Source organism: Aphidius gifuensis, linkage group LG2, assembly GCF_014905175.1.
Source record: "Aphidius gifuensis isolate YNYX2018 linkage group LG2, ASM1490517v1, whole genome shotgun sequence".
In the NCBI taxonomy this organism is placed as follows: domain Eukaryota; kingdom Metazoa; phylum Arthropoda; class Insecta; order Hymenoptera; family Braconidae; genus Aphidius; species Aphidius gifuensis.
The window spans coordinates 6,872,820-6,897,125 of record NC_057789.1 but is presented as its reverse complement, the minus strand read 5'-3'; the positions used below and the strand labels follow the sequence as shown (position 1 = coordinate 6,897,125).

Sequence of the window (24,306 nt, the reverse complement as noted above, 5' to 3'; positions counted from 1 at the left end):
TAATCAAGATAAGTTCCTCTTTTTTCTTTCAATTCACAAATATATATTCAAAATTTAATTTTGAATTTATATCGATGGATAAAAATTAAATATCATTTTGATTTAATTATTTAATTATTGAATGAAAAAAAATATAATTAAGATTACGAGAAATATGTCGAGTAAAAATGACTACCTCATTCTTCTAATGATAGCTAATGTGAATGTGTGATATACTTGTTATTTATATAAACATGTACATGATTTTATTTTAACAGGAACATTTGACGTGTGTCATATTCATTCGCCACACGAAAAATGTAAATACTCCTTATGAGGTAATCATTCAAGAAGCAATTCTCTGACAATTTATTTAAAAATAAAAAAAAAAACATTGAATGTCGTTTTACAAAAGAAAAAAAAAATTTTTTTTATATATTCATGTGATGGATATGTGATGACTGATTGCTCTCATGTATCCATATATCTTACGATCAGCAAAATTTCAATCGTTTTCGTGACGCGAATATCATAGACATAAATTATGTACAAATATTTTTTTAACTTACTACTGTCGGACCTTTGACTTCTCATTTTATATTATATATACGATGAAATATATAATATAAATAATTATAATAATTAATACAAAGCCAAGAGCATAATGCTCAACTCTCATCTAAAAGTAAAAGTCATTTAAATTCGTTTTAAAATCTTCTGTTCACTATGTATAATAAAAAAAAAATGAATTAAAAAATAAATAAATAAATTGAGAAAATAAAAATAAAAAAAAAAAAACAAATTTATATACAAAAGGTAAGTGTGTGATACAGATGATACAATATTCATTGACTTTAGGGTCATAAAAAAATTTACTTATGTGCGATGAGGAGGATCATTGCTGTTGCTATTAATAATTGTTGAATGAAAAAAAAAAAAAAAATTGTATGAAAATAATAAGAATAATATAATAACAAAATAAAAAAAAAAAAATGAAAAAATAATAATAAATAAATATTCAAGAGCACATTGTAGTTAACAAGCCTGACCGATTCACTGCAGTATCTTTTTTTTTTTGTTTTGTTTTTTTTTTTTGCCTATTCAAAAATTATATTTATTTTTTTTATATATTATTTATAACATTGCTGTTATAAACGCGGTGTCGATGATGTCTAAGATGATGTTGGAAGGTGCCAGGGGCTACCCCCCTGCTGTGTTCCTAATGTACCTACTTGGCGGTTGAGATAATGGGCAACCAGTGACTCCACAAGTCTCTTGTCCCGACCCCGTTTCATCATCATCATTCTCATAATATCTATACATATCTATATATACTCAATATATATACATATATAAATGAGAATTTGATAGCAATCTTTTCATATAAATATATCTATTCGCACTACCATCTTACGCTTAAAACATTTGTTGTATTATTTTTATTACGCGATATTATTGCTATCGTAAAATCATCTCAATAAATAATTTTATAAATTTTATATATTAAAAAAAAAATAAATAAAATTACGTCAAATATATTTTATTATTATCATGCACATTTGTTTGTAACAAAATTATACTTTTAATACGGAAATAAAAATTGCAGATTCATTTAACTCACGTAGTAGTGTTAATTATTGTTTTTTATTATCTTTCGCTTTATAACTTTTATTTGTAATTTTTTTTTTTTTATTCTTAAACACAATTCAAGGTATTAAAAAAATAAAATAAAATAAGAATATAAAATTATAAAAAAAAAGGTAGTTAAAAAAAATTATTCATGAGGCATTTAAAGAAGGCCCGGAGTTTTGGATGATTGCAAGAGAGCCCATCAAGGAGCATCAGAGTCATTTAGTCAGACACACGCGGTAAAGTGAATTAGTGAATATATAATAATAAAATTATATTTAAATTTTATTATTATTTATTATAAATAATAAATAATAACATTAGCAATGACATTGATAATAAATTGTACTAATCATGTATGTTTTTTTTATTTTTTTTAATCACTCTTTCGGAGGTAAAAATATTGTCTCAATTTGATGTAAAAAAATGAAAAAAATATATTTATTTTATTATAAATTTCATATAATTAATTTTGAATTTATAGATAGACTTGCATAGCTTTACATAGCATTTATATTTGAATCTAAAAATATTTGTCAATCAAAAATCAGAAACAAATGGAAAAAAATATAAAGCAAATTTAAAAAAAAAGAAAATGACCGATCAAATATTGTTGAAAAAATTAGCAGTAGCATGTAGCAGAGTTTATTGCACGTGCATATATGATATAAATAGTATATATATGTATAGATAGGTGTGGGTGAGGCCTACAGTAGAACGCCTTCTCCTCCCTCTTCTTTTATGCATATACAGGTAATATGCATTGCTATTCACCTCGGTAAAATAAAATTAAAAAAAATATATATAAGTATTTTTTATATTTTATTTGTGTATAAGATGAGGCATAAAAAAAAATACAAAAAATGAAGAGGCACATTGTTTGATTTTGTTTCTTGGTGAAGCAGGGTAAAACCCCCTGGTGTGCAAGTTATTTGCTGCGATATTCTTGTTCATGATTTTTAGTCTAATTTGTTGCGACAGAAACGAAGAGCACGCGATGGCCACATTCTTCTTTGGCTCTTTATTCTTTACATTCAAAATATTGGTAGTTTATAAAATTTGTGAGTTGTGTGTACTTTATTCACTTGTCGCTCAAATATAATTTTTTTTATTTTAAATTTTTTATTATACAAAAAATAATTTTAATTTTGACTTTTATTAATATTTAATATATGTATTATCATGTTGTATAATTTATTATTGTAATTTAAAGTTCAATATATATATATTATTGTCTAAAATTGATATTTCATATATCAAGTGTTAATTATTTTTTTTTTTTTAATTTTTTTATCAGTATATTGTGCTTGGAGAATGTCACGGTCGATCAATCGTAACTGATGGAAGAGAAGATTTTATTTCTCCGTTATTTGCTGACTAAGCATTGAGTTAATTAAATTCAGCACCAACCAGAATATTATATATGTCCAACCGACATTAATAAAAACAAAAACAATATTTTAAATATTTTTTTTTATTTATTTATTTTTTAATAATAAAATATGTTTAAATTAATCTCATTTAATAATTAAATTGACATATATTAAACGGATTTTTGTTTGATCTAAGTAAAGATTTAAATAGTATATTTAAAAAAAAAAAAAAAACTAAAATAAAATAAAAGCGGCATATAGAAGCAATTTTCCAAAATGAATTTGATTGAAAAAGACGGGTATACAGTATACTCATATATAAGATTATGATCTAGGAATCTACCTGCTGGATGTTATCCGATTCCCAGGTGAATCTCTTCGCGGGTCTATACTTTAAGATATAAATTTTAACCGACTATTGAACACAACCACTGATCATCTGAGGCGTGACAAAGGGTTAAAAGAGTATTTTACATAGAAGAATTGTGTGAGCACTTGAGCAGCTCTCGTTTCTTATTCAAAATATATCGTAAATTATCAAACAAACTGTGTCTGACTAAAAAAATTTATACAAAGCGTAGATATTAAGTGTTTAAAAATATATATACACCTTTTTAAAAATAAAAAATCAAAAAATTAAAAAAAAAATATGATATACAAGTCAAGTGTGAATGATAAAGGTTGGTTTATTTGAATATTAAGGCACTGCTGGGAGGCGCGCTTTGACGGCCAAGATGTATCATACATATACACTTCAATACAATCATAATAATAATTATTAAAAATTTTAAAAAGTGTTATTATATAAAAAAGAGCCCTTTATGTTAAATAAATAAATATTTTATTCAAAAGACAGTATTGATAATCGGCCATGAAGAAAAAATGGAAAAATGATATTTAAAAATTAAAAATTACACTTCGGCAAGTTTTTTATTTCGATGATTTTTGAGATGTATATTTATTTGTACATAATATATGTATAATTTTTTTTTTTTTTAACATACGTAAATAAATTCATGTATATAGAGGATAATATAAAGTTGGACGTGATCAACCAGGCTTGAAAAGACCATACATGGGAAGATGAATAAAAAAAAAAAATATTTCCAAAAAAAAAAAAAAAAAAAGGAAAGAACAAAAAAAAAATTTGTATATAATAAGCTAGGTGTATAATATATTTATATATATATTTTATGAAATATAATAAATAAAAAAAAAAAAAAAAAAAACGTAAAGCCACTCTGCATCAACTTCCTACTTGCGTGTGTAAGTTCGTATTGGTAATTTTCTTGCACGCAATTTTAAAAGAGCTACTATTTTGCCGCCAGTCAATATCCGTCAGTCAATTTTGTATTCTTTTCAATAAAAATTTTTATCCTTTTTGTTGATGATAATTCGAGTATTCCGGAGTGCGTGAATTGAGCTTTGCTTCTGCTTTGAGAGTACATACAACGTGCACGATATATTTGTATAATGCGTGCAAAAATAATTCTTTTTTTTTTTTCAATTTTTTTAAATATCTTTTTCTTGCAATTTTACTGGTCGTTGCACTTTTATGATTACCTATTGATTTTTTTTATTAAATACAAGAAAATGTATGTATAAAATGATAGAGAAATTAAAAAAATTAAATTTATTTTCTACAAAGTATGGATTGCATCAGTTGATAACACAAAAAATTACAATACTTGCTGAAATCTTTTTTACCGAGGCATGAGTAAAATAATTTGAGTCGTTTGGAAGTTTGTGCATTAGATGGCTGATGGTTTTGAAAAAAATATTTTCTATTATTTTTATCAATAAATAAAAATAGTCGCAATATTTTAAAAAGCTTAAAAAAAAATTATAATTAATTTACAAACTCATTGAGATGAGTATAAATTGTTTTTTAAAAATTATTATGACATCATTAATAGGGTATCTTTATATTTTTTCAATAATTATTTATAAGTTCCAATAAGACAGAAATTTTGGGGATGATAAAAGGTCACAAAAATCAACTTTGACGTGGTTTCCTGTGCTTCCCACACAGTAGGGTGGGTTTTAAAAATAAAATCATAGCTAGGTCAATTCTCAATACTCTGAACTAATTTATATAATTATTTAAAACAGATTGTCTTAATATTCTGACAGTATATACGAGTTTTATTTTTTCATAACTCAAGATAATAAAAAAATTGATTCAGAAATTTCTTTTAAACTTACCCTCACAAATTTCAAGTTGATGATTGAAATCCTAGAATTCTGATCCTAGATTGATGTCGTCAATTTTCCTTATTCAAATTCACATCACCTGCAACAATAATTTTTTAAAAAAAGTTAAAATTAGTATAGTTAAAATAAAAATTATGCTCCTATGCTCAAGTACATATTTTTGCTGATACTGAATTTTACTATTTTATTTTAAATTATGTAACATTAGAACTTGTTCGACAAATCGAGTTAAAAATCTGAAATTTCATATGTAGTTTATTATATTTTATTTTTATATATACAATACAATTTTTTTTTTATCATAATACTATTTTGAGGAACCAAATATAACTGGAAAAAAGAAAAAAAAAAAATGAGAGATAGGGAAATGAGTCGAGAGCCCTCTTGTCACATGGAACACTCGATTATAATGAACTGCGTTTGCCTTATCATGCTAGAGAGCACTTAAAAGCGTGCATCCACATATTATCAATATTTTTCTCATATTTTTTTCAGCATTACTGAGTCATCCGTATGACAATATTCTATTAAAAATTCCTCGCAAAATTCAATTAGCGAAGCATACGCGAGTAAAAACAGAAAAAAAAAAAAAAACACAAACTCGTCACAGTATCTCCAACAATATGAATAACAAGAAGAAATAAAATAAAATTAAAAAAAAAAGAGAATATGAAGCAGAAAAAATGAGTAACCAAATATTTTTATTTTAATGTCATACGTTCCGAGTGAAGGTTATCATAATCAAGGCAAAATAAATTTAAAAAAAATAAAAAAAAACTATCGGTCAGAGTTGATAATAATGATGATGCTTGTGTGGGTTGAATTCAATCAGAATATATAGAACTCTGAAACTAAAAGTATTAATTTGTGACGCAAATATTGTGAATTTTCATTTGAAAAAAATAATAATGAAATCATCACACAGTGTACTTGTGTTATTAATAATTTATACAACAATTATATTAACAAATTCATGGTCAATAAAAAGTCTTTTTCCTTTTTCTTTTAAACCATCAACATACGCTGATGTTATAACACCATCAGATAATAATCAAATTAACATTACAACTGGACCTAAAGTTGATGCATCAATAATTGATGCACCAAAGCGTCGAATAAGATGTAAAAAAGGAGAAATAATTGATCGACGAGGAGGATGTAGACCCCTATGGTAACACGAAAAATCATAACGAAAAAAACATATATATCATATTAAATTATTAAAAGTAAATTTATACAATAAATATTATTTGATTATACATGTGTGCAACATGATGTAGTTGGTAGTGTAACAGTTACATATATAAAATTTATGGATTGCGGAAATTAAAGGCACGATTGAACGACAACCTTGATCTCCATTACAGAGATCATCATAATATGACTTATCAATAATACTCGCATACAGATCAAATTATTTGATATGAATAAATAATAATATTTCAATACTAAAATATATCTACCAGTTGTCAATTTATTTTTCAATTATATTCTACATTATTATTTTATATTAATCATTAATATAAAGTCAACGATGAATATTCATCTTGTTTTTGTGCTCTTAAATTTTTTAATAATAATAAGTCTGGCTGAAAAAACAGATTTAATTATTAATAAAAATAATAATGTTACTGTTAATTCATCAAACATTATTGATGAATTTACTAATGTAACAAATGATATTGGCAAAAATAAAAGTACCAAAAATTTGGCCGATGAAGAAGGTAGAGAAGAAATTATTTTTTTTCCAAGTCGATCAGTATGTTCAGAAGGTGAAATGAAAAATAATAAGGGTGAATGTAGAGAAATATTATGGTAAGTTAATTAAAAATATAAATAAATAAATAAGCAATTTTTTTATTCATTATCTTTCTAAAAAAAAAAAAATCAATTAACTTGAAATTGAAAAAAAATTAAAAACTATTTTATTATTATATTTTAAAAATTAATAGTTATGGATTTTTTTAAATTGAACAATTAAAAACTAATGAATTATTAATTCAATTGAATAAAATTAATTTAATAATTTTTAATTAAATAAAAAAATGATTTATATAAATTTTAAAAATGATTTATCATATTTCCAAGAATCAACCGATGACATATAACATTGTACTTATAATCACAAAGATATATATCAATTTTGATACACAATAGATGCGTGTATATTATCAATGACATTCCAACGATATAAAGTATATAACAAGAAGGGGCTCCCACATTAAAACAGAGTATGTGTTACTCAAGGCATTATCGTAATAGTATCTCTTTCGAAATTCCAGTTGAATGTGTACGTTACTGGAGGCCAAACCTCACTTGCCATAACAATAATATATAATAAAAATATAAACATATGTAAATTATTATCACAATGTTATCACAACGCCTACTGGCATTGCTACTATTAACATTATTTTTTTTATTAATAAATATAATAACAACAATTGCTGATGCACAAATTGAAACAACAGAAATATTTATTTATTTTCAAAAAAGACTTAAGGGTAGTCAAATTATTGATATACCAATAAGATGTCCACCAACAAAATTATTAATTGGAAAACGTTGTAGAACTGTTTTTTAAATTTCATTCATTGGTAAGAATTTTTTTATATATTTATTAAAATCATTCAATTTTTTTTTACTTTAACTATCTTTTGCTTATCAATTATATTTTTTTTTTTTTATTTTTATATATGTGTGCGTATGTGTGGTTTGTGTCTTTATGATATACGTATCATCGTTCATGTTTGTACGTGCGTCGAATCTATCTTCTCTTAAAAACCTATATGAAAACATATAACATTGTATCATAGTGATTTATGTCTCATAAAAAAACAGAGGATTTAAAAGCTAAAAATTTTTTTTTTTTTTTATTTATATATATGTTGGTTGGTTTTATATTGATTACATTTGAAATATGTATATATAGGTAGTTCAACTTTTGGTTGTTGAATCTAAACACGTTGTTCGGTCATCGTTTCAGTGACTCAATCAAGACCTTGTTCGTATAAAACACATGATGGAGGTCGTCAATCCAAATGGCTAACCACGTTAATTGAGATTATACGCTCAACTGATGCGCAACACTGATCATCAAAGTGACACATTAAATTAATCCATAATATTTAAGTCATTTTTATTAATTTCAATCAAAATATTGTTAATGTCTTAACATTATATTTAATCTATTATATTTATCATATTGTACGTGTTAATTATTAAATCATTTTAAATATTAATAGTCTTGCAACACGTGTACCAAATATTTCATTCAAAAACTCTATACAAATTGACAAAAAAAAAAAATTAAAATTGATTGATACTATTAACAAAATAAATCACTATGTATTTTATTTTATATTTTTAAATATACATAACTTATTACTATCAAAATAAATATCTATAAATCAATAATAATTTTTTTTTTTTTATTATAAAATAAAGATGTGTATCGAGCCCTCAAGGTGGATCATCATCAAAATTTCGTTTATCTTATATACGCCCCTGCTTTAAAGTACACTAAAGTATAAAAATAAAAATTGTACTATATTAGTCTTATCATTCTCTATAAAATTTTAAAAATTATAAATTTATTTATTTTAAAAATTTATAACGAAAAAAAGAAAAACAAACTTAAATTAAGAATTTAGCTAATTAAAAAAAAAAGAAAAAAATTAATGAATACTATTTTATATAAAAATATAAAATTAAAATTAAACTTAACAAGTGACTAAAAATAGGGTATATCGATATGAGATACATATCTAGTTAGATTAAGTTGAGGTATAAAGTCGTATCGGTCACGATGATCTAATTGGTGCAAAGTTCCTTGGCAAACATGGGCTTGGGTAAAATGGCTTTGTTCATCTATTCACTATCATTTCATCCTTTATATATTTTCTCTCTTAATATATATAGCATACGATTCTTAACCCAACAAATGCAGACTTTGAAAAAAGGTCTTGTGGGAAATACCCTTTGTGCCTAGAAATCGTTAATTGGTATATCAGTAGTCAGCCAACGATAAGAGACATATATACGTGACGGGGAAGAAAAAATGCCATCAAGCTTTATCAACAAATAAAAAAAAATAAACTACAATTCTTTATAACTGTTATTCTCAACACAATATAAATATTTACAATTCGTTTCATCAATATATCAAATACTTTTTTTTAATCATCATTATTAACCTGAATTATTTTATTAAAAATAAATTACCCAATTAATTTATAAAAATATAAATTTAATAAAATTATCAACCAAATAATTTTTTCAAAATACCAATAGAAAATATATTTTTTTTTTTAAATAAAAATTACATAGACTTGATTCCTAGCATATTTGTAAATTTGTATATGTATATAAAGAATTTGTGTTGAATTGTTGGGGTTAAATTTTATAATAATAATAGCAACACAAGTTGTTGCTAATGGAGAAAGGAAGTGAGACAGTGTGGCAAAATTTTGGTATACATAGAAAGTCTGTAGATCGAGCTAGAGAAAGTCAAGGTGTTTGAAACGCGTTTTCTAAAACCACAAACAGCAAGTCTCTGATGACATGACCACAGCATAACGCAAATTTTCATGTTACTATATATGTATAATGCTAACTTGCACCAAGCCCAACATCTACAGTTGTTGATGCTATATATATACATACACTCCATATATATATATAAAAACAAACACCTTTAAATTACACTTGCACCATCATTCTCATTGTTACTCGTCGTTTAATACTCGTATAAAGTTCAACACTATATTTCAGCTTGCTTCCCTCTTTATAAATATTATCCCTCTCTTTATCTTCCAGCACCTGGTTCTTCTCTTTTTATTTTTTTAATTTTATTTCATTTTTTATTAATTTCATCGCTATATTATATATCAAATTGAGTTTATAAATATACATACAGCTATTAAGAAATAAATTAATATCAATTATGATTAAAATTATTATATATATCTTGATAGCTAAATAAATTTGCATTTTTAATTTTTAATTATCATTATGCAATCAATTAATCATATTCTTATCTACATTTTTTATCTGATGCATGATTTATATTTTTATTTTTTTTTTTTGTTTTATTTCTTTTCTTATAAACAATAGTATTTTTTTAGTTTTATTTTTGTATTATTATTTTTGTTAAAAGTATTTTCTCATTCTCATAGGTATATATAAAATTGTATATGGTTATTTGTCGTGTTCACCTTGAGCTTTTCAAAGCAATGGTATTCTTTCTCACGGGGATGAGATCATGTGTGTGTATAAGAATAACTGCTTCAGGACTTCTCGAGGGAAAGATAAGAAAAGAATTATGTAAGAAAAAAGTCTTGGGATAGAATCTTGCTGAATTTACAAAGTATTAAATTCATTGAAATGAGATTATATACTTTTAGATATATACATTATATTGTTGGTATATATATACTTTTTTTTTTATTTATAAATATTAAATAAAACTTTGGATTAAAATGCTTTAATTTAATATTGAAAAAAATATATTTAAAAAAGATTATTTTCAATGTGATAAATTAATTCGGACATGACCTGGAATCCAGGAAATACGTCGATAATTATTCGACAAATATAGATACAATATATTATGTATTTTTGATCGGTCATTGATTGACAATTAGGTTACTAAAATTATCTGATTTTTTTCAAGTTGTAATTAATTAAACATGCTAACAAGCATTTAAAATAAAAGAGAATTAAATATTAAATTTAAATATATAATTTAAAAGTTCATATACTTGAGCTTTATGAAACTTTTTAATATATATTTTCATATAAAATGCATATTCTTTCGTCTAATTTACCTTAGAATATTGAGTTAGCTGTAAATTAAATTTTAAATATTCTCAAATAATCAAGTTTTTTTTACATTTACTTGATAAAAGTTTACAGTAATAATTTTTTATATTTTGTTTTTAATTTTTTTCTTTTTTTTTCTAAGTATAGAAAATTTAAAGAACATAGTGTCATTTTATACACGTGAATTCCCAGAATTACGAAGAAAAATTTGTGAAACTTACACAGTGGTGATGAAACTTGAAATTTCATTTACTCTATTTTTTTTTTTTTTCTGTTTTATTTTCTTGTTAACATAATGCTAAAAGTGTATGGGTTTTTTTGATTTTTTTATTATACCAAGCCAGTAAAAAATGCTTCAAAATATATGATAATAAATGCAGCTTGAATTCCTTGACCCACTATACAAGAGCCATACAGCAAAGATAAAATTAAATAAAAAACCCGAATAAATATTTTCAATATAACGACAATTTACCCCGTTTGTTTTGTAAATTTAAACTCAGCAAAAAAATATAATCAAAAAATAAAATTTCTCAATTGATTTACAATACAAAAAAAATCTTAGAAAATTTTTTACGCAATTCTACTTAGCAATTCATTTTTTGTTTCACTGTCAAAAGAACTAAAATAAAACAACGTATTATACGATCATAAAAATATATATAAAAATAATAATAATAATATATAAAGTTGGTTACACAACAAAAGCTCAAAAAAATTATTTTTATTCATTTCTTTTATTTTTCACACACTTGACTCGCACTCAACTCATGAATAGTGTGTAAATTTTTTTATTTCATTTTATTATTTAAAATACTTAAATTTTTCTACATATTTAGTTGAAAAAAATTTTTTCTACAAAGTATAAAAAGATATTTCTTTTAAAAAATTTTGTTATATTTTTAGTTGGTTGGATATTTTTTTTTTTTTATTTAAACTTAATAGGTCATTATATAAATAAAATAAAATAATAAAATTATTCGTGAATCATCAAATAAAATATGTCAACACGCGTATAGATAATTCAGTGATATCAATTTTTCGACATTGATAAATATAAAATTGACGTGACAACACAACTCCAACAATGAGTCAAAATGGAAAATTTTTATAACATCATTTGACAGATGTGTACCGGGTGCACACAAGTTGCAAAGGATATAGAATATGTCGAGTGGGTCTGTGACAATATTATTGAGTACGTTAAAATTTTTTTTTTATTAATAAATCTCTTTTTTCATTATCATTGAAACTGTATTCATATGATAAAAAAAAATTAATAGCCATTCTTGCAAAACACTAAACGATAAAATTGATTTAAAAAAAAAATAAATTTAATAATAAAAAAAAAAATAAAAAAATAATTGTTTATTAAAATACACAATAGAATATTATTAATTATACTGATTATGATTTTGTTTATGTGTGTTTCAGAGTACAATACACACGTTGAAAAATATAAATGGAAGAATCAATTGGATGAAAAAAGAAAGAAAGAAAAAAAAAAACTACCCCAAGTTAATGGAAAAAGAAAAATATATATATGTCAACATTATATATACTGCAAATAAATTTATGAGTTGAATTTGATTGAAATTGATTTTTATATTTAGAGTATTCTTGCCACCCTTGTGTATTTTCACTTGTCCTCGAAAGGTGAAATGTGAATGCATCGTTTCGAAGTTGAGAAAAAAAAAACGATCAATATAAGTTGAATGAAAAGAAAAAAAAATAGAAAAAACTAATAATAATAATAATAAAAAGGTATAAGAAAAGAAAAAAAAAAAATTTATGACGATGGTTATGTCTTGGATAAATCTGGAGGTATACGTCAATGTTCATAGCAATCTATATATTTTTTTATTTAAATCTGTACTTGGCTAGTCTTTTTTTTTTTTTGGCCATGTACTTGCATTTTTTAAGAAAATAAAAAAAGTTTATATGAAAAAAAAAAAAAAAAAGGTACATTCCAACTGAATCTAATCACATTTTGGTATAATGGTCTGTGTTATCGTTATTCTCAAGTCCAAGTATTTCCACTCAAGATATTCTGTTTCTACTTATTACCATTTTCATTATACAACTTGAATATGCTTTTCAGCAAAAATACTTTTATCTAATAATAATTATTATTAAGAAAATTAATATTCTATTATTAATTCATTAATTTTTAATTTTAATTTTCTAAAATAATTAACGGTTATATTAAATTTTAATTTTTTACTGCAAATTAAAACTTTTTCTATAAAATTTTCAATAATTTATTTCAATTTTTGGTTTTAATTTATATAAATATATAACGACGTTATTATAATTTATAAAATGATAATTTTTTATTTGTTAAATGACAAATTGAGAAAAAAATTTAATTGATTAATTAGTTTTTTTTTTTTCAACAATTTATGGTTAAATAAATAAAAGTAGTATAACTTTGTAGAAAAAAAAAAAAATTTATATTTTGCATGCAACACTTTAAACACATTAAAAAAAAATTAAATTTTTATTTTTATAATCCTTCTTTAGTCTCCTAAGCACGTAAAAATTATTTTTATTATTTCATTATTATTTTTTTTTGTTGAAGACAATTATTCTGGCATTTGCAATTTTTTATTTTTATTCTTTTCATTTTTTTTTTTTTTTTACGACACATATGTGTCATTTATTTTTCTTTGTCATATTTTTTTTCATTTGTTGAAATAAGAACGGTTGGAATTTTTAGATATAAAATACGGAAGAGCTAACTTTTTGAGGATGAAAAAAAATAGTGGCCATATTCTGGATCTATCCAATGTCTTCAATTCCGATTAAATGACAAATTTAACAATAGATAACACAAGATATAAAAAAAAATATAGTCGAATTTTTAAAAATCAATATGAAAAATCTAAAAATATATTACAAAACATTTTATTCAATTATAAGAGTATTTTCATTTCTTAAACTGATTGTTTTTTGAAATACATATTAGATAAAGAAAATATATTTTTAGATAGTTTTGTAATGATAAAATTAAATTTATCTCTTTGAAATAATTTTTTGCAATGGTGGCTATTTTTAATTTTGTTCGATTCGTTTGCAAACGAAATAAATGTATAAATAATTGTTAAATAATATATATTTGCACTTTCAGATTATGCCAAAATATTATCAATAGACAGCTGTCGAAGAAAAAAAAAACCAAACGAATTTTGAACAATCCAACAAATTGTACGATAAAATCTTGCCCTATTTTTTCGACAAATATAACACGATTACAAATTATTAATATTATATTTAAGAATTTAATCTACTTGTCATTTTTTTTTCAAAAAAAAAAAAAAAAAACTAAAAATAAGTTGAAATTAATTTAAAAATTAATTTAAATTAAAAACAAATTTATCCAATATTTTAATTTTCAAGCTTTTTTTTTTTTTTTTTCTTAAAATATCACAAATCAATATAATTTATGCAATTAAATATAAATATTCCAAAAATCTATCTATCATAATAATTTCCGGAACTACCAATTAAAATTTTTCAAAAATAATAGAAAAGAATCTAAATATAAAATTTAAAAAAAAAACAATAATAACCAACTGTATTTCACGATCAATAGAATTTAAATTTCTGAGAAATTTTTTTTTTAAAAAAAAAGCTATTTATATTTCTAAATATTAGAACCAAAAAGATTGTAAAAAAAAAAATTTACACAAAGGTTCAGTAAGCTTCTTAGAATAAAAGCAAAAAATAATAGGTAATTTAAATTTCCTAAAAAATCAAAAAAATAAATTTAATAATTTATTTTGAATATTTGAGCAATGATGTTTTATCGTCACATGATTTTAAATAATCGAAAATCATAAAACATAGTCATTTGAAAAAGGCATTAAGGTTAAAGTTTATTATATATGGGATTTTGCTTAAGTCTCACTCGATGTTATTCATCGTATTACCGATTCAATTTCCCATTCCATCGTTTTCACTCAATGTATCACTGATTCTGTATGTATTCTGATTGCATTGCTGCCAACGGATGTTCCATTCCATTGTGATACATCAACGTATTATTCGTTCCACTTGCAAAATCTCTATGTACGTCTCTCGTACAAAACTGGACCCCATCTGACCATTTGACTATACTGCACATTTGACTATATACCTATATCTTTTACTCTCTGCTACCCTCTTTTCAAATTTTCCCCTTTCTCTATACATTTTCCTTTGCCCTCTTTTCCTCCCCAGCCCCTTCTATCTTTCGTCATTTTTCTCTTTGGCATTCAATTCCAGCCAATGAACGATCAATTCTACTTTCTACATCATTGCTTCCGTTTAATTGAATTAACCTATTGTATTATCACTAATTAATCTGATAATACATCTCATCAATATTTTTTTTTTTTAATTACAAATTTAGTATTATTTTATTTTCTATCACTTGTTTGTCAATAATATTCAAGATGAAATTAATTTTATGCATTTTACTTTTATATATATTAAAATTTATATATTTTTAATGTTTGTTTTATTTTTTTTTTCATTCAAAAGGAATATATCCTTTCCTTTGACTGGGTTGTTTGCTTTTTTTATACGTGTTAGTCAAATCTAACAGGCAGCCAACCAACAAACCAACCAACTTTTCAATTTCTTGCCTCGGGCTTTACCCCTTTTGCACTCGAAAACTCACGGAGAATATCTTCAAACGAGCAAACTTTTTTACTCTCTGCTTTTTCATGGTTTTTTTCTTTTCATCTTAAATTTTTTTTTTTGTTTTTTTATATTTTATATTTCTTTCTCTCATTCTCACTACATATATACTGAAAAAACCTTTCGAGCTAGCTTATATTTTTTTGCTTGATTTTTTACACTTGCGTTTATTTTATTTTGTTATTACTATGTTTTTTTTTTTTTTTATTTTATAATCATTATTTATTCATTTATAAATTATTCTGAAAATCGATTATTTTTTCGATGAACAAAAAAATAATAAAATAATTCAAAATAAAATTTAAAAAGTTATAAAAAATTTAGAATTAAAAAAAAAAAATAAAATAACCAATGTGGTATATTGATTAATAAATATTTTACCTTTGAAAAATATTCAATATTGATTAATAGATTTGATAATGTAAAGAGAGAAGCGGCTTAAATATATACCAGCCTTTGAAATTCTCGATTTTTTATTTATATAGAGTAGTTAAATTTATATAAAAAAAAAAAAACTTATGCTGACAGAATATAATTTAAAATTCAAAATCATAAAATAATAAAAATTTATATATTAAATACTAAAAAAGAATAAGTGAAGCATGTCATTGTCATTTTGATAGATAATCAATCAGTCATGAGTGTTACAGATTCACTTTGACACAAGCATATATACATTTTGGATTTTTTTTATGTCACGTATGTTCACGAGCACAATAAATACACAATAAATATACACTATAAAATGCATGTCATCCAAGTTGCCTGGTATATAAACACATTGATGATTTCCTCATCGATTTAAATATACAACAAAAAAAGAAAAAAAACCATCTCAACATCAATGATAATATAAAAATGAATGAATCAAAAATATCGACATGAATTTACTTATCACAATAAAAATAAATCATCAATACTAAAAAAAAAAATATCAAAATACAAATGGTCTTTCATCTTTTGCCTCCCAAATAACGTGTAATCTCTGTAAAAATAATTTAATATATATAAATAAAATATTTTCAAAAGAAAATGAATTACCAAAATACAAATAAAAAAAAAAATCCTTTTTCATACATATACATAAAGTTATTTGTTAGACAAATTTCCAAGCGTTGGGAGGACTGACAAATGTTTTTCCTCTTAAGCCCGGAGGCATGTCATATTACATCAAGAGCCATATCCCCAAAAGAGGGCTACACAAGATAAACCAACATACAAAAAAAAAAGTACCGCAAAAAAATATAAATACAAATTTTTTTGATATATATATTTTTTATGGTTTTTTAAATATCATTATGAAATATATTATTTCATATGAGAAAAATGTAAAATGATGGTTGTAGAAGCTGAGTAGAAATGGTGGGTATTTTTGGAGGAGGATGTAGAGAGACCATTGCTTTGAAAATCGATAGTGGCGCGCGTACGCATATATACGGGCAATCGCCACGGAACAGCCACGACCTTTCAGCACACGTCCACTTACGGACCTCGTATAACACAGACCAACTTGGATACGTGCTGAGGCTAGTAGTAAACTTGGTCTTTCATAACATTGACATGTACTACTTAATATTAAATTATCATTTCACAATGTTGTTTTTTTCTTTTTTTTTTCAAATGAAATATAAAATAACCAACACATCATAATAATATAAATGTTATAAAAAAATATATATGCTTCATAAAAAAAATAATAATAAATAGGTATAATAGTAAAAAAAAAAAGCAGCATTGATGGCCTGATCCTGGCTCTCACATACTGCAGCCTAGCCTAGAGTCCTTCTTTTTATTTTTGTGTACTTTTTTATACTAAACCAGTCTCAAATGTCTCGGCTGTCAGGCCAACAAAATCCCTTGGAAAATAAGCCCCGAGAAAACTTTTAGTAAAAAAACAAAAAAAAAAACACCACAAATAACAATGATAATAAAAAAAAAATAAATAGATAACTATGTTTACCATCTTTAAATATAAAAAATAAAAAAAAAAGAAGATTAATAGTTTCAAGTCTAATTTATTTGAATATGCCAATCAAAAAGATTTAAAAAAGGAAAGAAAAAAGCTCAATATATAATTAGAGCTTTTGCAAGTAAAGGTACACTAATTTTTCTAATTTTGTATCTTCAATTTGAAGGAGAGCTTTTTTCATTTGAATTAATAAACAAAGGTGTAGTTTTTTATAATGAAGACATACAGATTTATCATGACACACCTTTGGCGCACCTGTGAATAACGTCTACATAGATATATATATATTATGTTTGCATCGTCTCTCCAAGCGTAAAAGTGTCGCCAGGATAGCAAAGGCGATTGGCAAAAAGAAGAAAAGTTAAAATAAAAAAAAAAAAAAATAACTTGATATAAATGGGAAAAAGACAATGACAGAGAGATAGAGTTGGCTTGAAAATAGACATATACATCAAGGTGTATGTATATAGATGTGTTTGCAGGTGGAATGGGGTAGATGAATATATGGTAAGGGAAAATGAGAAAGACAAAAAATATACAGAGTTTGAAAACGGAAGATCTATCCGGCTATGGGGAGGATACCGTAGAGAGAAAAAGCAATATAACCGTGAAGCGCATATACGGATACCGGATAGTTAAATAGTGGGATAGAGAAATAGATGAAGGAAAGGGAAGTGTATATAATTTTCGTGTGTTATGAGCAAGCGCAGTTTAAACGGGACCTCCAGTTGAAACTCCAGCTAGTAAGTCAGTTTTATTATTTATAATAATTTTATAATATTTATATATAATTATACAAATATATTTTTCCTTTGTTTTTTTTTTTTAAATTGTTTTGGGAAAAAAAAAAATATATGTATTTATAAACTTTGTTTTTTTTTTTTTATTATTATTTTTGCTAAACACTGTTATCACTGGATTTTTTTTTTTTTGATATATAATCAACTACGGGACATCTGGTGAGGGTGTTGACCAGCCAGTGCTTTTTGATATCATCTCATCGTTAGGTCAGTATTTGAAATAATAAATCATTGTTAAAATTAAAAAATAATTAATTAAATTATTATTATATAAATTAGAAATGAAGTAAATAAAAACATAGCTTTAATTTAATTATAAATTTGTTTTTTTTTTTTTTTGATATTTGATATTTGATATTGATAATGAGAATGACTTTTGGATCAGATCTGTGTACACACCACAGCTTTCCACTTTACACAATCTATCGGTGAGCGCTTCTCGAGTCTATTACCACTTATTGATTTCCACAAGGTTTGCGTACCCAACGAAAATTTCAGAACCCCGGCGGGTAATCGATCGATCCTTATAACCTCTTTTATATATGTGTGTTTGTATGTGTATGTGTTGTAGAAAATTTTATACATCAATTTTCGCACCCCAATGGACAAACTATATATCGTAATCATTCGTTTGATATATATAGAAAAGAAAATATATCCAGAGGGAAAACTACAAATTGACAACTCAATTATAAATTTTAATATTCAAATAAAAAATGAATAATAATAAATATTGAATGTACCTGTAGAATGATAATAAATATGTATATTCGATATACAAGTACATATCTCAACATCAGACGATAAAACAACAATAAATGCAAAACTTTCAATAGACAAAACAAAAGGAATAAAAAAAAAAAAAAAAACGGGTCGTTACACTCAGAATAATCCAACAAGGTGGCGGCGCCCTTATATTACTTTTTCAACGTTTTCAGTTTAACTCAAAATCTCCTTTTTTTTTTTTTTTTCTATCTCTTTACATACATGCACTATCTGTATTCCAATTTTTTTACTGTTTTATTTTCTTTATTATTTTTTTATTTGTATTCTTTTTTTTTTTTTTTTTTTTCTTCAACTACTATTAGCCTTGCACATTCGCACTTGGCCGGTCTCAAGGCTTATTCTGATGCTCGGTCGAGTGGTTTTCTTTTCTCTCCACACTTTGTCTTGTCTTTTGTAATTTTTTTTTTTTTTTTTTCTACTAGCATTTACTTCACATATACATCACGCATGTATTGTTCATAGATATACATGTATACAGTAACATGTACCTCACACTGAATAACATGAACAAGATCAGATCAATCGATCGAAACCAACAGCCTAGGCCTACTCAAGTTTTATCAACTTAAGAATATACTGGATAATCTCAAGTGGCATACATACAAGGTTGATTTAAGTGGTCTTGCAAAAATCACCAACAACTCTTCATTTTTTTTTATATATATATTTTTTTTCTATACATTTTTATTCTTTTATACCCTTTTTTTTTTCTTCTTCTTTATTTTTCATTAGCTCTAAAGTGCAAGTATAGCTACACTTGAGGACACCTAAAAAATTATTCTGAATAAAGTCTTTTTTTTTTTAATATTATTTTTATTCCATTTCACTACTTTTACGATTGATTACCTCGGAAAATTCGAGTATTCAAACTCAAAGTACTTATCTGATTTGGCCATATACATTCATCACTCAAGTATTTGGTTCCGAGTTTTACATTTCGATTAAACTTTTTCCATTCTCGTCTTCATTTCCTTTTTATTATTTTTTTTTTTTTTCAACCAGTCGACTTTTGGATAAAATGAAAAAAAAGAAAATGAGGATAATAATAAAAAATAAAATGTATATTATATAGTAAAATGGAAAAAAAAATATGAATGAATGCTTTGGTGTGTAGCAATATCAAAAAAGCCATTTGAGGCAAACGACAAGACATAAAGCCTGCACCAGCAGTTTCCAAAGAGCATTTGGTGGTCGTTTTACTTGTACATGATATTTCAAATATAAATATACATATCTTTTATTTATTTCATGTATTTGAATATTTATTATATTTATGCCATTATTTATCTTTTCTTATTTTGTTTTTTATTTTATTTTATTTTCCAGAAAAATGACAAACGTGAATGATGTTTAATTGACAAAAACATTTTGCTTGAAATGGCCCAAAACGTTTCAGTGTTTTTGGGCATATGGAGTATTTTTGTACTCGTATTAATACAAGGTATTTAAAAGTATTTTTAATTACATTTTCAAGGAGAATATTCCTCAGTATTTAGAAATAATTTCTACAATATTTATCTCAATTTTAAAATGCTAAAATACAACGGTAATAATTTTTTTTTTTTTCAAGTAGAAAAAACTTGTTTTAGTCAGACAAATTAAATTAACTGCTTTAATTAATACTAGTTAGTAAAAAAAGCAGAAAAAAAAGGGCAATCTTGTATTTATTCAGTAAATCCTAGTATTTAAAATTGAGAATAAAATATTTGCTGAGTTTAAAAGTTGAAATATATTATTTAAATAATTTTTTGTTAATTTTGGAAATTTAAAAAATATAGCTTTTATATTTATTTGACTAATTTTAGTATTTAAAAAAATAATTTTAAATACTAAAATTGAGCAAATGAATTTAATAATTTAATTCTTATTTACAAATGTTAGAATAACTGTTAAAATAAATTCAAATTAAATAAAAAAAAAAAAGCAATTTTCTGTCAGACAAATTAAATTTGCATTTTTAATTAACATATATAAATGTATTTATTATACGTTTTTTTATTATTATTATTTTGTGTTTTATTTTTTAAATTAGAATCAAGACCTTACAGTTGGGATGAATGGTGGACATACGATGGTATATCTGGACCAGCATTTTGGGGTTTGATTAATCCTGAATGGTCATTATGTAATAAAGGACGTAGACAATCACCAGTTAATTTAGAACCAAAAAGATTACTTTATGATCGTAATTTACAACCATTACATGTTGATAAACATAGAGTTGAGGGAGTACTTAATAATACTGGTCATGGTATTGTTTTTACTGTTGCAAATGATACAAGACATCCAGTTAATATATCTGGTGGACCACTCAGTTATCGTTATCAATTTCAAGAAATACATTTGCATTATGGACTATTTGATAATCGTGGAAGTGAACATACTGTTGATGGCTATGCATTTCCAGCTGAAGTATATCAAATTCTGTTTAATATAATTACTTATTTAATTTTTTTTTTTTTTTTGAGTAAACAATTTTTAATGTATATGGAAATTAAAATTTTATTTTCACAGATACAAATATTTGGATTTAATTCCCAGCTTTACAACAATTTTTCTGATGCACTGCACAGGCCCCAAGGAGTTGTAGCTGTTTCACTACTTTTACAAGTACGTTTTTTATCACCCAATATGTATATTTTATTAACTCGATGGAAAAAAAAGAAAAAAAAATCAAAATTATATTTATTTAATTTTCTAGATAGGTGATCAGTCCAATCCAACATTAAGACGTTTTCTCGATCGACTCAACGAAATAAAATACAACGGTAATTTATTTTAATATATTTTTCGTTTTGTTTATTTTTCATTTTGAATGTTTGTTTTATAACCAGTTATTATTATTTTTTTATAGCTCATGTTATTATTGTGTTGTTAAATTATGAATGTTAATTATTTATTTAATAGTTTTTTGTGTTTGTATTTTTGTTTTATTTTTTTTTTTTTTTGCTTTTTATAATTGTGATGAAAGGAATATGTAATAGAGAGAAGGATGAGTGAATGATGATTATCGTTTAAACAAAGTGTGCCAAGACTGACGTTATCGATTACTTTTTGGCATACACGAAAATTACACAGATGAGGAGATTCCAATTCAACCGTTTTCCGTGCGAGAACTTATGCCAGACACGAAACACTACATGACGTATGAGGGCTCCATCACGATGCCAGCATGTCACGAGACCACATCGTGGATTATTCTCAACAAACCAATATACATAACAAAGCAGCAGGTGAAAATTTTCATATTTAATTTATACTTATATATACATATTCCTCTATTAAATAAAACACAAAATTAGATTTATTTCTTTATTTTTTTTTTTACTTTTTTCATTTCATTTTGTTCAAATGTATTTTATTAATCCATTATTTTTATTATTCTATTAAGCCTTTGACTGATTTTGACAGGGGGTTTTTCATGATATGTCGGATTGCCTTCAGGCTTGAACAAATGAAAAGAAAATAAGGTGTCACGAATATATATAAAACTAATATTAAAATTCCATGGCAATTAGGGAAATAAAAAAAAAAAAAAAAAAACTGACGACACGCAATTCTCAAATCTTGAGATTTAATCTCAATTTTATTTTACTTTTATTATTAAACTTTTATTTTTTTCTCTTTTCATTATACCCTTATATGAATTACTTTTTTTTTATTTGTTTTTATCAAATAATCTTTCGTTACAGCTCATCTCACTTAGAACACTCATGCAAGGTGACAAACGACACTCAAAAGCACCACTCGGAAATAATTTTAGACCCACGCAACCACTTCATCATCGTCCAGTCCGGACAAATATTGATTTTAATATTCAGGTAAAATAACTATTAATTAATCAATTCCATTGTGTAAATGAATAAATTTTTTTCGTGCCATTAAATACTGACAATGGCATTGTTATTATCTATTGAATTTTTCTTTTGTTTTTTATATTGATTATTGATTATATTTTTTTTCCTTTTCATTTGTCAACAGGATCATAACAATAAGAACTGTCCAACAATGTACCGTGACATTTATTATAAAGGTAAAAAATAATTATTATTATTTTGAATATTTATAAAATTTTTTAAATAATTTATGTAATATATTTTTCAGCCAACAGTTGGGAATAGCCTAATTTAAAATGGAATTACTAAATAGATTCTGTTTGTACTACTACTACTACGCTTTTCCATGATAAACTGTGGAACATTTGTTGTAAAAAAAAAAAAAATTATTGAATATACATAACAATTATATATATTTAAAAAAAAAAAAAAAAAAAAATTGACATATCAATGCGCGCGAAGAATAAAAGAGGATTGCGGAATTAAAAAAGGAATTTAAAAAAAAAAAAAATGTTTTTTTTTTTATTAAATAATTGATATTAAATAATTGCGCTACTGTGGGGTCAAAAAAATGCTTTGTTGTATAAATTATTAGACCTGAATTGCCAAGTGTTTACAGATAAAAAAATTAAAAAAAAAAAACAAATTTAATAAAATAAAATAGACACTTATGTACTAAAATTTTACTGGAAAACACACGATAATCTATAATAGTTAATTAGTTGAATAAAAAAAAAAAATAAATAAAGATAAGAGTATATTATACATACAAGTATATCGAATAAATTATGAAAGCTATGACTATCGGGGGTGAGATGCGACTAATGTAAAGATAAAAAAGAAAAAAGTGGATTAAAAAAAAAAAAAAATACGATATATAATTTACACGTACGCGCGTGTGCTTATATTATAATTCAAAGAAAAAAAAAGAAAAAAAAAAATTTATACTATATTCTTGTAATAAAATGTGAAAAAAAAAAAAAAAAATGTATTCTTAAAAAGATGCCAACAATTTTCCTTTCATCCTGTATAATTTTCATTTATTTTTATTCATATATTTTATTAATAATTAATTTATCTGTTGCTTGTGAAAATCGATATCATGAATGAACTTTATTTTCGCTTTCAAGCTTTCAATATATATGTCACATAATTTATTGAAATATTTTTCTTCGAATGTCACGTTCACAAGTTATACAAGGGGTCTTTTATAT

At 24.3% G+C, this 24,306-nt stretch overlaps 2 protein-coding genes across 2 annotated transcripts in view; one reads left to right on the top strand and one right to left on the bottom strand.

The window, feature by feature from the left end:
- LOC122848786 (NADH dehydrogenase [ubiquinone] 1 alpha subcomplex subunit 10, mitochondrial) overlaps nt 1-24,306 on the bottom strand; it is a 77,937-nt gene that overhangs the window by 38,912 nt on the left and 14,719 nt on the right. The window contains exon 3 of the mRNA XM_044147098.1: nt 5,187-5,274. The gene's annotated coding sequence lies outside the window, so the exon portion shown is untranslated. The remainder of the gene's footprint in view (nt 1-5,186; nt 5,275-24,306) is intronic.
- On the top strand, nt 18,399-23,836 carry LOC122848787 (carbonic anhydrase-related protein 10-like). The gene is made up of 9 exons (XM_044147099.1): nt 18,399-18,677; nt 20,583-20,697; nt 21,289-21,668; nt 21,771-21,866; nt 21,958-22,024; nt 22,335-22,489; nt 22,949-23,077; nt 23,238-23,289; nt 23,361-23,836. The coding sequence occupies exons 2-9, from the start codon at nt 20,634-20,636 to the stop codon at nt 23,375-23,377; spliced, it is 960 nt and encodes a 319-aa protein (XP_044003034.1). The 5' UTR covers nt 18,399-18,677; nt 20,583-20,633; the 3' UTR covers nt 23,378-23,836.

What these genes read in the sequence shown, in the direction of transcription:
- LOC122848787 (XM_044147099.1), top strand. Translation starts at nt 20,634, where the DNA reads ATGGCCCAAAACGTTTCAGTGTTTTTGGGCATATGGAGTATTTTTGTA. An exon ending in TGTACTCGTATTAATACAAG is followed by an intron (nt 20,698 to 21,288) that starts GTATTTAAAAGT and finishes TTTTTAAATTAG; the next exon opens with AATCAAGACCTTACAGTTGG. An exon ending in GCTATGCATTTCCAGCTGAA is followed by an intron (nt 21,669 to 21,770) that starts GTATATCAAATT and finishes TTATTTTCACAG; the next exon opens with ATACAAATATTTGGATTTAA.